We start from the raw sequence: 13,632 nt of genomic DNA on the forward strand, positions 1-13,632 counted from the left end.
GTGCCATCTTGGCTGCTCCTGTTTGCATTAGGGCTGCATAGGTTCCCTTCCAGTTGACTGGCTGCTGCTGATCGGCTCCAGCCACAGAAAGGCAAAACACATTGCTCTGACACGGACTCTGGTTTATGAACTTACATAAGAGGCTTCCACATTTTGGCAATTCACAAGTTAAAAAGTAGTTCAAAAACGCATTTTTGTGGTAAGGCTTTCTTTTCTTTTGAAGGAAGGATTATGTCCATTTGTTCTACTCTTGCTCTCATGTGGCTGAGCATCTTTGAAAAAAAGTTGAGACACCATACACATTTCTGATGCCGATTTGTTCTGTCTGCTTTTTATTTCATTATCTTTCGTGCAAAACAACATTACCTCTCTCTGATCAACTCAGTTGTCTACAATAACTACGGACACTTCTTGATTTCTTCACAAACCATCTCTACCACCTCTACATGTCCTCCCTCTCAGAATAGGACCTCAAACAATTCTTTCAAGAAGAAAACCAACATCATCTAGAGATAACTCACCTTCTCCTCTCTTCTAGCTACTCCTTCCTTCTCCTAACCTGTCACTGCCTCTGAAGTGTGTCTGCTGCTAACCTTTCACCAAGTCCCATATCCCCTGCCAACTCCTGACTTCTCTTTCTCCTTCTGTTATCCACTTCCTCTCATCCACCATCATTTCCCCATCCACACATGTGGATCCTTTCAGGCAGGCTACTACATTCCCTCTCCTAAAATAAAACTCCCTGGACTCATCCTGTGTCTACAAATACTATCTCATCTTCCTGTCACATCCAAGCTTTTTGACTAATCCTACCAAGTCTTCAGATTCTGGTCAGCTGGGGAAGCTGGACTGTAAATTAGCCCTTTTGTTCACTTTAACATATTTCCATGTGGAGTCAGAGAGCTTAATTCTGGTCTCAGTTAAACCAGTGTAAATCAGGAGTAACTCTAGTTTAAATTTACAGGGTAGGTCTACACTGCAACTGGGAGGGTATGATTGCAGCACATGTAGATATACCCAAGCTAGCTTTGATTTAGCTAGATCCTGAACACAGACCACATTAATCTCCTTGATTTAGGATCTGAACAACTCAATTCTATGATATACCTAAAATGTTTCCTTTAATTAAAAAACATAGCATCTTAACACCCAGGAACATTCTGAGTTTTCATTACTTTCTTGTGTACAGCAAAATACCCTAAACTACTTTTCCAGTTTCTTTAAGAAGCAGAAATTTTTAAACTCTGTATTGCAGAAAGGGCTGAACTTGAAAAAAAAATTGGGATACTTTCCCAAACTCTGCCTACTAGACACAAAAATTAGATGCTACTCAAAGAAGATTGTGCAGATGTTTAAAATATGATCACATATGTTCTGTTGGGATCATTAAGCTTTGTTTCCTCTTAGTATGATTCAGATATATCCTTGGGCAAGGCATAGAAACATACATAGGACCCCCAGTCTCTTGGAGTTATATGACATCAGAATCTAAGGTCTCATTTAAAAATATATATATCCGGCTCTCATGATTGCAAAGAAAACAGTCATGACCTGAATGATAATGATACAGTAAAGTCTGCAGAGTCAAATGGACAATGTCCATTAAAGTGAGGAGCCACCACCACTAGATCCAGAGAGAAAGCCATCTGGCCATTCTCATGCCACCAGAGCCAACCAAGCCCTCATTGTGGGTGGAAGGCTTGGATGTATGTCCTTCTTGGCTCTACAGATTACCTCCTGTTTCCTGGGGTTCAGATGCCCTCTGAGGTGGGCTCTGCTCTTCCCCTCAGTCTTTTTGACTCCATGCGTTAGATTGGGAGAGGGGGAGGGAAATGGTTGGTTACCTCTAAAATGCCACCTACTCATGGCACCAAAATGAAATATCACTCTCAGCAAATTGTGTAAATCATCCTGCTCCTTTCTTACATGATTTGTTCATAATGAAATACTTAACAATGATGACATTTAAATCATCGTTACTGGTCATCTGAATGAGAGTGTCCACACAGGGATTTAATGCAGTTTAACTAATGTGCTTTAAATTCACACCATTAGTTAATTTGAATGAATTTCTCTGAGTGTCCCCATATAGACAAGCCCTGAGTTACCATGTTAGAGACATTTCACACCTTCTATTGTTTCAGAATCTCTGCAGAGTCAGAGTAACTGATGCAGCAATGTCCAAGTTCACATTTTTAAGGCCATCATCAGGCCTGGGGACTTTTTTAAAAAGATGAATGCTAAGATTCTGGCTATGATAGCTGCTGCTGGAACTAGTAGGATTCTGAGCTTATGCGGACTGGAAGACCTACTGCTCAATCAGAAGTCTGGATTTCTTTAAATGAAAGTGATCTTGTGCATAAAAAATTACCCTCTAATGATGAAGAAAATCACAAAAACATGAAAGTCAAACTTGAGACATTAAGGATATTTTCCTAAGTATTTCTTCCATCTCTGAAGAGATTCCAGCTTAGAACTTTTTGCAACTTAGAACTGATTCTAAAGTTGTTTCAGAACTTCTGGATCTTGGGCAAGATCTCTTCATTTCTCATTCACTAATATCCTCAGGTGAATTCGATCAATTCAGTTCTTGAAGATGACTGTCTAAAATCATTGAACAGTGAACACTAAAAAACAGTGTTTGCTAGGGGAAACTGGTCTAATGTGAAGCCTCCTTTGAATCTACACAAAACTTTAACCCAGCAGCTTAACTTAATTGTGTAACTTAATTTTGGAGGATTTGGAAGGAATCCCCTTGTCAGAAAAATCAGATGTTTACTAAAGCATTATCCCCAGGGCAACATGATTACAGGTAGATAAAAAGTATCACTATATAACTCATTATAGAATTCTAAATAAAGCATTATGTTAATTTAGGCAGACTAATGGAAATATACAGTTCAGTATGACACATTCTAGCTCTTCTCTAGTAATACGCCTTGCATGACTGCACACTGTTGTTCATTTATTCTCAGTTCAGGATCAACCACAGAGCAGTCCCAGGTGGCTGGTTATATAAATCATCTGGAACTGTGATATTCTTTCCTTATTTTCAAGAATGCTCTAGTGTAACGAATGAAGTATATAAAGCAGCAGTATAGATACAGGTCACCAAAAGGTAAATATTCAAAGCACTGAGCAGGAGTTTCAAACACAAATCCTATTTGTTAACAGAGCACTGTGTGCATAACACCTGCTCTTGTGGTTGGTGTGTTTTTTCCCCCCCTTCAAAAAGAGAGTAATGTTCATCCATCCTTTTAGCAATAGGTTGTTGATTTGGACTTTACTGGGACCATGCTTTTAAAAATGGGTGTTTAACTTTAGACTCCTAAATTCATGTTTAAGTACCTAAACAAGTGGCATGATATTAAAAATTTCTGAGTGCACTCAACAGCTCCCATTAAGTATAGTGGGAACTGCTGGGTGTTCAGCACTTTTGAATATCAGGTTACTTATTAAGGCACCTAAATATGGTTTTAGGAACCTAATTGGAGGAAACCATTTTTTTACCAGCTTGGCTCATAGTCTTTAAACGTTGATGAAGAAGGTAGAAAAAGTTATCTATTTCCACGCCACTACAGGAGCTGAAAGACTTGCTACTACTTTACTAAAATTATAGTGTCCAACCAACCTCCCGGTCAAAGCTGTATTCACACCCCACAGGGTCCACTGACTCTACACCTGAATCATCCTGAGGAAAGTTTCAAAGAGGTTTTCAGTCCCCACCTTGTATGAGAGGAAGAGACATTACTTGAACTTGAGCTGGCACATGGCAGAGACTTATACTACCACAAGAATGCCAACTACAAAAATCTGCAAAATTTTGAAAACTTTCTTCTACTAATTTTGTGTTTCCAGATTACTATGACCTCCATACATTGGGTAATACCTCAATCCACTTTCCTCTCGTCAAATGCCAGGAAAAACAAATGGATCCTGCAGGGTACCCTGAGAGTCGTCAAATCGGGACTATTCTGTGCCATGGGAGGAAGGACATTCCAGAGTGATAGGGCCCTTATGAAAAATGCTCTGTCAGCAGCTCTTTCTCTATTAAATCAAGGGAGATCTAGCATCACTGTCTCTGCTGACTGCAATTGTGGCAACGTATTTTGGGGATAGAGGCAATCTCTCAGGTAGGCTGGGCCTGGACCAATTGGGGTTTTATAGGTTAAAATCACCACTTTTTAATCTACCCAGAATCTCACATGGTGATCTGTCTAATCTATTTATTTCAGAAATTTAAAAGGTGACATTTTCTCAAGGGGAGATTTTCAAAGGCATAGATGGCAATTTGGTGCCTACCTCCCATTGAAAGTCATCACAGATAGTTGTCAGAGTAGCAGCCGTGTAGTCTGTATTCGCAAAAAGAAAAGGAGTACTTGTGGCACCTTAGAGACTAACAAATTTATCTGAGCATAAGCTTTCGTGAGCTACAGCTCACTTCATCGGATGCTTATGCTCAAATAAATTTGTTAGTCTCTAAGGTGCCACAAGTACTCCTTTTCTTTTTGTGAATACAGACTAACACGGCTGCTACTCTGAAAACTGTTTATAATGTTTTGCTCTTCGTTGCCCTCAAATCAAAATACTGAGCAATCTTTTTATTCTGATAGGATTTTAAATACTTTTTATTATTTCCAGTAAAAAATATTAAAGTCACAAGACCTGATCCTCCATTGTTCTGCACCTCACGTGGCCATTTATGCCAATGCAAAGTGGGTGTGAAATGTTACCATTCCAAGCAGAGACACTTGCTCAGTTTCCTAGTTTATCAATGTTCTGCAGACAGCCAGTCTGCACTTTCACATCTAAGTATCTATTTAACATGCCACACTGAGAGTTTAATACATTTCTGATATAGCTGCTTAAATAAAAACCATAGACTTCAAAGTGGTATAGCCACCTGCAGCGTGCTGTTGAGCTGGGAGGCCAAGCAGGAGGCAGCAGTATTTTGCTTTGAAGTTTGGTTGTCCATGAAGCACTGGTGAGTTTTACTTTCACTTAAGACACTTTTAAAATGCCCCCAATTTAGATGTTTCAAGTGAAAGTAAAACTTAAAAAAAAAAAGCACCCAGATGCCTGCCAAACACAGTTGAGCACTGGAAAGGCTGGAGAAAGCATTATTGTTACTAGCTTCAAAAGTGCCTGAATGTGCTGATATAGAGGTGGTGATACCTTTTACTGGCTACATCCTTAGCTTCATCCCATTTGGATACAATGGGCATTAGTTATATTTAAATATTGGGAGAGTAGATTTGTCTCTTTTATAACAAGCTCACACAGTGTATCTGGATAAAATAATTAGAAAATTAACATAAAAGAAAAAGATTTCCTTCAGATGTAATGAGTGCCCAGTACACTTTGAAGTGAAAAAAGCTTAGCATTCATTTTACATTAAAAAAACCCCAAACAGATCATTAAACCAAGAAGTTTATGCTCGCCTCATCTCTTTCATACTCTCCACTGTGCACCTTCTATTGTGCTGTCTCCTTTCTAGGAATAGTCTCCAGTTTCTTAAAGGCGTTAAGAACAGAGGTAAACGGGAGCTGAAGTTTCTAGGGGCTTTAAGGGAAAGACAAAGAGCTTTAATTTGCTGTGTTAAAAGAAAGGAAGAAAATGAATGGAGTCAAGGAGGGGTTTTGAATGTGCTTGTAGTGATAGGAGAGAAAGATGAATTTAGCAGTGACATTTTAGATAGACTGGAGTGGGGGGGAAAGAGGTGTAAAGAGGCAGAGAAGAGGTGGTTACAGTAGTCAAAACTAGAGAAAAACCAGGGAGTGCACAATGACTTCAGTAGAGGAGACAGCCTGGAAAGGGTGGATGTGGGTGACATTAAAAAAGGCAGGTGAGACTGCACTTAGAAAGAGACTGGGTATGAGGACATGAAGAGGGAAGTCAGAGTAAACTGAGGTTGAGAGCCTGGGAGATGGAAGGATAACGAAATGAAGCATTTGGAGATGAGTCAAGATAGACGGGACTTGTCTACGGCTAGGAAAGTTAGGATGTATAATTCACCACTGGTGCAGCTCTATTCACAAAAGCTTCTATTGTTGATATTGGTTAGACAGGAGCTCCCTCTCCTCCAGTCACACTCTGATCCCAGCCACCTCCCCAAACTTCACATTCAACCCTTTCCTAACCCAGTTCTTCCTTCCCCTTATCTCTTTTCAGATTAGCTATAGTAGTGATGCCACGGCCTTCGAACAGTTCTTTGCCACTATACCTTCCTGTGAACTAACCACATTCCAATCCTCCAATGAAAGGCTCTCTTATCCTAAGTTTTCAGCCTGTGTACACCACTGATTCTAGGACAGTCTGTCTCAAACACAACCCCTTTGGCAACTAGAATACTACCTACATGTAGGCACCAAATTATGATTTGCAGAGGGCACTAGATGATCAAAGGCTAACCTAGGAAAATATATATGTATGTACATATATGTATATACATATACATACATACATACATACAGACAGACAGACACACACACTCCCCCTTAGATCAGATATCCACCTTGAAATATAATTAAAATGTACTGTGTACAGTCAAAAAATCTGTCACAACTCAGAAGTCACCTATATGGTATTGGAAAATAATAATAAAACATCAAGGAAAAAGTATATACTGATGCTTTAATTTTTTAAAATAATAATTTCTTAAACAGCAGCATCTTTCAAAAATTGAGGATCAGGTTTCAAGATAAGTGATGATGTCAAAAACAAGTAAGCTGACAGTTTCATAAAAGTAAAATCCTTTGGTATATATTTTATACTTAAACCAACATAAAAGTAATATATGCTGCAGACACTTTAGTAGCTCATTTTAATTGGAACCACAGGAGACAGATTTTTGCTATTAATTTTCTCTGAGAAATGGGGATACCGCATCAAAGTTGAAGTGTGGAATACCACTTAAGGTTCCTTTATATAAGTTCAGGTTGGCTTTCTCACAGAACTTGATGTATCACCAAATAATGAAGAGAGACACAAACAAAGTACATTTGTTTTGAACCTGATCCTGCAAACCTTGTACAGATTCCCATTGGTAGTCTACCACTGGTAGTGCAATGGAAAAGGCCTTCATCCTGAAAGTACTCAGTGCACAGAGCTACCACGGCATTGGAGGGATTACTATCATGACATAGTACAGAGTGCTGCACAAGTGAACTAGACTAATGATTGGACATCTTATGTTAGTCGTACAATATATTCTCAGATAAACAATGTTACTGTTTTATGTTAATTGACTGCAGTGACTTCTCTAACTGTGGTCTCTGCCTCACAGAGCTGACTGGTCACATGGTATTAGCTCTTCTGCTTGTTACCAAATACCAAGTTGCTTTAAAGACAGCTTTAAAAAAATCATTAAATAATTCCCTGCAATTGCTGTAGTTGCCACAGGAATATTATATGGTTGTGACTGAGAGGTGGAGGTGCTCTGTGTGACTGTGAATTGGAGAACGACTGACCATGACATACCCCTATTAAGATGTGGTCCAACCCTAGAGAAAATATGAGAACCTCAAAGGAAACTGTTCCTTATGGAATTATTATTGTCAGTTTAATAAAAACTGTATCTTGATGATAAATAAAAAACTGCATTACCTTCTTCCTTTCTCTTTTTCGCTTCTTCTTCGCTTCTTTCTTTAGCCTTCAATGCTTCATCTGCTTTCGCTAAAAATAAAAAATATCTATAATGAGTTATTTATACTTGTTTTAATTACATTTGTATAATAAAACAAAACCCTTTCTGAGGGCTGAAGTTCACTTTCAGATTAATTTCTGCAGCTCCCACTAAAGTCAATGTGCACTTGAAGCAGAATTTGGCCTTTAATATTTTTTTTTATTTACAAGACCAGTACTGTTAATCCGTATCATAACTGACAATTTGTAAGGTGAAAGGAAATCACACAGTGGCAGAATATTTAAAAAAAAACAACTAATTTACTAATATAGGAAATAAACGAAGATTTCTTTTGAAGGAAAAGCCATATTTCCAATATTCAGAGCTGCATATAAGATTTAAAATATAGGATGTCTGGACTATCTATGTCACAGTATCAAATTAGGTAATATATTTTTTTCATTGCAAATCACAGCAGCAGTACTTTATTCATGTTATTACAGCATCCTCTAAAAAGAATCTTTTTCCCTCTAGAAGCCTCTTCCCTTATTACTTAATTACCTACTAGTTGCTCAACTGCAGGGGTTTTCAAACACTTTACTACAGATGTTAAAGAAGATTAAAAATATACAGCACAGTAACAAGGGACTATCAATATACTCTGTAAATTAATTAAATTTCTGTTCTAGCACATCATTTATTCCAAAGCATTAATGTCTCAAAGGAGCCATTCTCTTTTATTGCCATCTCAATGCCTGATGACTGAACTAAGTGAGAATAAGTCTCTAATAGCATTATACTTGATGAAATATTAACTTTTTAAAAGTACTGCCTTGTCAGAAGAAAAGGAACCCAAACTAACAGGAATAAGACTTCAGACCAGACTTTCCTGTACAATAAAGCTACTGTAAACTGTGGTAGAGAACAATAAATGTTTATTCAGTTTTTCAGGTACTATTTCTATTGCCTACTGAATCAACCTATATAATTTACGAATATAACGTTCAGCTTAAGCAGTGGGTATGCAGAAAATAAATGCCACAAGATTATATTTTTCAAAGTCTGCTGTCTCTTCACAGTCTGATACCTCTTCTTAAAAATATACAACCTAAATACTAGTGTTATGAAATGATAAAAGCAATTACACAGACATGTTTCCATTTATAAGCTTTTATACACACCTAGACTACATTTAAAGTAATGAAATATTAAAACTTTTCTGCCAGCGAATATCATTGCAAGAATCTATTAAATTAGATAATAAAAACAAACCACTACCAACGCTAAAGACTTTTACTTCATTTACACTTTATTTTCCCTGGTAGAAGGACACGGATAATAGAAATTCCATTTAAATTCAATTTTGGTTATATGTATAATTGTAGCTATACCCCTTGAGTCATGTAAAATGCTCAGCTTATGTTTCTTTCAAATTATCCCGCTCAGATTCACATTCTACTCCTTACAACCATCTTCAATATGTATTAGCAGAGCTCATTAGACTGAAATTTAATAATGCAAACATCAGGTGGATTTCAAGAACCTCCATTATCAGCACAAGATGGATTGCTTATATACCTCTTGGGCCAACCGGGCACAATTTAGATTCAATAAACTACCATGCCTAAATTTGATTTATCTATTCCACTGTGCTAGTTTGTTCTTCCTTACTGATCCAATTCATTGGATTTTTAAAAAATGGTTATCTGAGAAAAAAAGTTTAAAGAAATTGAAATGGTTTACTGTATCATAGCTAAATATACATTTTAGCTAAATTAACTTCACACTGTCAATTTTCAAGCCTTCTTACTATACATGGTTGCAAGTAGGGTTTTTTAAAAACTTCATTTAACAGAGATAGAAGTTTCCTTCACAGTCTTGGCTGATTACATGGACAATGTCACAGCTTAGTAAGTATTATAAGCACAGTCATATACCCTAAAATGCTCATTAACAATAATATAATTTAGCCCCTAAACTAGGGGTGGGCAAACATTTGGGCCGACGGACACATCTAGGTGGGGAAATTGTATGCAGGGCTGGGGTTGGGGGGGGTAGTTGGGGTGCAGGAGTGGTGCGGCAGGGGATTGGGGTGATGAGGGCTCAGGGGAGGGGGTTGGGGTACACGAGGGTGCAGGGAGCAACAGGGGGCTCAGGGCAGGGGGTTGGGGTGCACGAAGGTGCAAGGTGCAGCAGGGGGCTCAGGGAAGGGGGTTGGGGTTCATGGGGGTGTGGCAGGGGGCTCAGGGCAGGGGGCTGGGGTGCAGCAGGGGTGAGAGGTGCAGGCAGGGAGTTGTGGGTGGGATGCAGGGAGTTGTGGCAGGGGTTCGGGCTCCAGCCCAGCACTGCTTACCTAAAGCAGCTCCGGGGTGGCAGCGGCACGCACAGGGGCCAGGGCAGGCTCCCTGCCTGCCTGATCCGGGAAGCGGCTGGAACCGCGTCCCTGCGCAGCCCCTGGGGGAGAGGAAGCACAGGGCTCCACGCGCTGCCCTTGCTGCGCCTCCAGGTACTTTCCCCGAAGCTCCCATTGGCCGTGGTTCCCCGTTCCTGGCCCATGGGAGCTGCGAGGGGCGGTGCCTGGAGGTAAGAGCAACACATGAAGCCCTCTGCCCTGCCCTGCCCTGCCCTCCCCCAGGGCCGCAGGGACATTGTGCTGGCCGCTTCTGAGAACGGCGCAGGGCCTGTGGCACCATGGGGGGCAATCCTGTGGGCCGGATCTAAAGCCCTGAGGGGCCGGATCCGGCCCGCGGGCTGTAATTTGCCCACCCCGCCCTAAACATGCACAGAGGACACAGTTGCTAAAGCCTGTGTGTTGCTTTGAGGATTGCTCAGACATTTTAATTCTGTATCAGTCGACATATACTGAACTTCACTTCAACTTCTTGACTCTTTTTCTCGTTTACATGGTGTCCAAGGTGCCCATGATTCTTTGCCACTTCTTTCAGTCCATGGCATGGGTTCACAGATCTTGGGGTTTCAGTCCTTTTCTCCTCAAACTTCTCTTGTACCCTCTGTCTCCCATGTCCACTCTTGCTGTCTCTTCCCACCGGCCCCCAGGTTTTCTTTACTCGTCGCTCTTCTCCCATTTTCTCACATGTCCAGCCCACCTCAGACATGCACTCTCCAGCCTATCACTTAGAGTCCCAAGTTCATCTTCCCTGTCATTTCTTCCAGGCACATTCAACCTACACTTCACTTGCCTTCCATTTTCCTCAGTATGTTGTTTTCTATTACCTGTATCTTATTTCCTTCCACCTCTGCAAGACCCACTGTTGTCAAACTTTGCAGCAGACACTTTTCCTTTCAGTTTGTTACTTAATTGCCAGTCCCACAGTACTCCTGCCACCCTTTTCTCTGCCGCCCAGGCACACTGGGTGCACGTTCTCCAGGTCTCTCTCTGATTGATACTTTCCAAGTATGCAAATCCTTTCTTCTGCTTCTCTCTTGAAATGTAAGTCAACAGCTCCTTTTCCACCTTCCCTACTTGCGTAACTTCAGTTTTCTTTGTGTACATTCTTTCTATCTGTACCAAACATTATTCCTAAAAATAAATCGGACTACAGCTCTGCGTTGGAAAGTGAATCTGTAAAAATGTCATTGTGGACCTCCAGATTTGCTGTTTGCAGTGTTCTTGTAGCCAAGTTGTTCACAGGATATGAGAGAGACAAGGTGGGTGAGGCAATTTTATTGGACCAATTTCTGTTGGTGGAAGAGAAAAGCTTTCAAGCTTCACAGAGCTCTTCTTCATTTCTGGTGAAGGATATCAAAGTATTCAGGTTAAATAGTAGGTGGGACAGATTGTTAAGCGTAAGGGTCACAATACACGTTGTGGAAGACCAGGTAAAATGAAGTGAGCAATTGTCCTGCAACTGCAAAAGTGTTAATGTAGGGTTGGTAGGCAGCAGATGTGTTACAAGTTGTTGTAATGGGCCATTGTGACATTCCCCTGGTGTTATTTGGACTGGTGATCTGCTAGGTCACTCCAATTCTTGACTCTGGGAGCCAGCCTTACCCTGCTCTGTTGTGAGAACCCCCACTTCTGGGCTGTTCACACACAGCCTCTGGCATGTAAGCTGCTCCTTGGATTGTGCAACCAAATGACACTAGACAATATCTCCGGCCCCAGACACAACGCTAGGAACCTCCATCTTGCAGTGTCCAGTTATGCCCCCTGGACACTACAAGCTTATGAGAGTTCATCAATTTAACAAAGAAGTTGATATGCATCAGGCTCGTTATCCCAAGAGGAGTCTCAGACACACTTGAAACCAAACACACTTCTTCAGGTAGAATAAACGAACAAATTTTATTAACTACAAAGATAGATTTTAAGTGATTGTAAGTCAAAGCACAAGTCAGATTTGGTCAAATGAAATAAAAGCAAAATGCATTCTAAGCTGATCTTAACACTTTCAGTGCCCTTACAAACTTAGATGCTTCTCACCACAGGCTGGCTGGTTGCCCTTCAGCCAGGCTCTCCCCTTTGATCAGTGCTTCAATCGCTTGGTGTGCTGTCTGTAGATGCAAGTGCAAGAGAGAGGAAGAGCATGGCAAACGTTTCTCCCATTTATCATGTTCTTTCTTCCCTCTTGGCTATGCCTCCCTCCATCTCCCTTCAGAGTCAGGTGAGCATTACCTCATCGTAGTCCCAAACTGACCAAAGGGGCGTGACTCACTAGAGAGTCCAACAGATCCTTTGTTGCGGCTGAGGTCAGTGTCCTTTGTTCCTGTGAGGCTGGGCTGGGTTTGTCCCACACGTGCCCTGATGGGGTGTGAACTGCCCCTGTGCTCTTGGTGAGTTTTGCCTGGGCCTGTTTTAAGCCATGAGGACACATTTTCAGCCTCATAACTATATATATGAAATTACAACCTATAACATTTGTGACAGGGTCAAGCCAGATGGCTACAGGAAAGTGATAGAAGGCAGATATATTAGCTCCAGATTAAGCAGGTCCTTTTTCCCTGGGTAAGTAACAGGCGTGGTTCCAGAACAATTAGGAACTTGCTGGAACCAGTTAAGGCAGGCAGGCTAATTAGGATACCTGGAGCCAATTAAAAAGCTGCTAGAATCAATTAAGACAGGCAGGCTAATCAAGGCACCTGGTTTAAAAAGGACGTCACTTCAGTCACTAAGGGGCGCACAAGGAGCTGAGAGTGAGAGGGCGTGCTGCTGGAGGACTGAGGAGTACAAACTCTATCTGGCATCAGGAAGAAGGTCCTATCGTGATGACAAAGGTGGTGTTGGGAGGAGGCCATGGGGAAGTAGCCCAGGGAGTTGTAGCTGTCACACAGCTGTTGCAAGAAACACTGTAGACAGCTGTGATCCACAGGGCCCTGGGCTGGAACCCAGAGTAGAGGGCGGGCCTGGGTTCCCCCCATACTCCCAACTGGGTACAGGAGGAGTTGTCCTGGACTGTGGGTCCCACCAGCGGGGAAGGTCCCGGCCTGTCCCCTGACCCACTAGGTGGATCAGCAGAGACTGTAGGGATTGTTCTCCTTCCATTTCCCTATGCTGGCCAGTGATGAGGTTAGCTGAGTGAATGACAGGTTTGAGCCACTAGCAAAAGTGGCCAAACTGATGGCTGCCGTGAACCTCTGAGGCGAGCAAATCCACCAATAAGCGCAGGACCCACCAAGGCAGAAGAAGAACTTTGTCACATATTACTATAACAATTACTATAACATCACTATAACAACAATGCTCAGTGCATCATGAGCCTTCTGAAGACACCTGACATGACAAACTTTGCATTGGATACCACACAATCATTTTATAAGGATGAACATGTGGGTGCTGCATGTTCCCCCAAGGTACAGAGAGTCACAGCCATAAAACCATTGTCTCTGATAAGTCTGTGGCTTTTAGCATTCAGAGTTATGAATTTAATTTCCCAGGCATGTCTTTTTCAGGTTTCCTTTGAGGACTCTAGTGATTTTGGGGTGTTTTCTTTTGTTTTTTACCTGTCTCATGAAAAACTGATGAAAGGTGCCAACTCATGAATTTTCCC

At 41.2% G+C, this 13,632-nt stretch overlaps 1 protein-coding gene across 3 annotated transcripts in view; it reads right to left on the minus strand.

Annotated features, from left to right (window-relative positions):
• Positions 1-13,632, minus strand: part of RSRC1 (arginine and serine rich coiled-coil 1) — a 370,782-nt gene that overhangs the window by 64,915 nt on the left and 292,235 nt on the right. For 2 of the 3 annotated variants that reach the window (XM_077826481.1, XM_077826482.1), the window contains exon 7: positions 7,606-7,674. The exons of the other annotated variant lie outside the window; for it this stretch is intronic. In XM_077826481.1, coding sequence (XP_077682607.1) covers positions 7,606-7,674 — 69 coding nt within the window. The remainder of the gene's footprint in view (positions 1-7,605; positions 7,675-13,632) is intronic. 3 annotated transcript variants of the gene reach the window in all.

Source organism: Eretmochelys imbricata, chromosome 9 (genome assembly GCF_965152235.1).
Source record: "Eretmochelys imbricata isolate rEreImb1 chromosome 9, rEreImb1.hap1, whole genome shotgun sequence".
NCBI classification, from domain to species: Eukaryota; Metazoa; Chordata; order Testudines; family Cheloniidae; genus Eretmochelys; species Eretmochelys imbricata.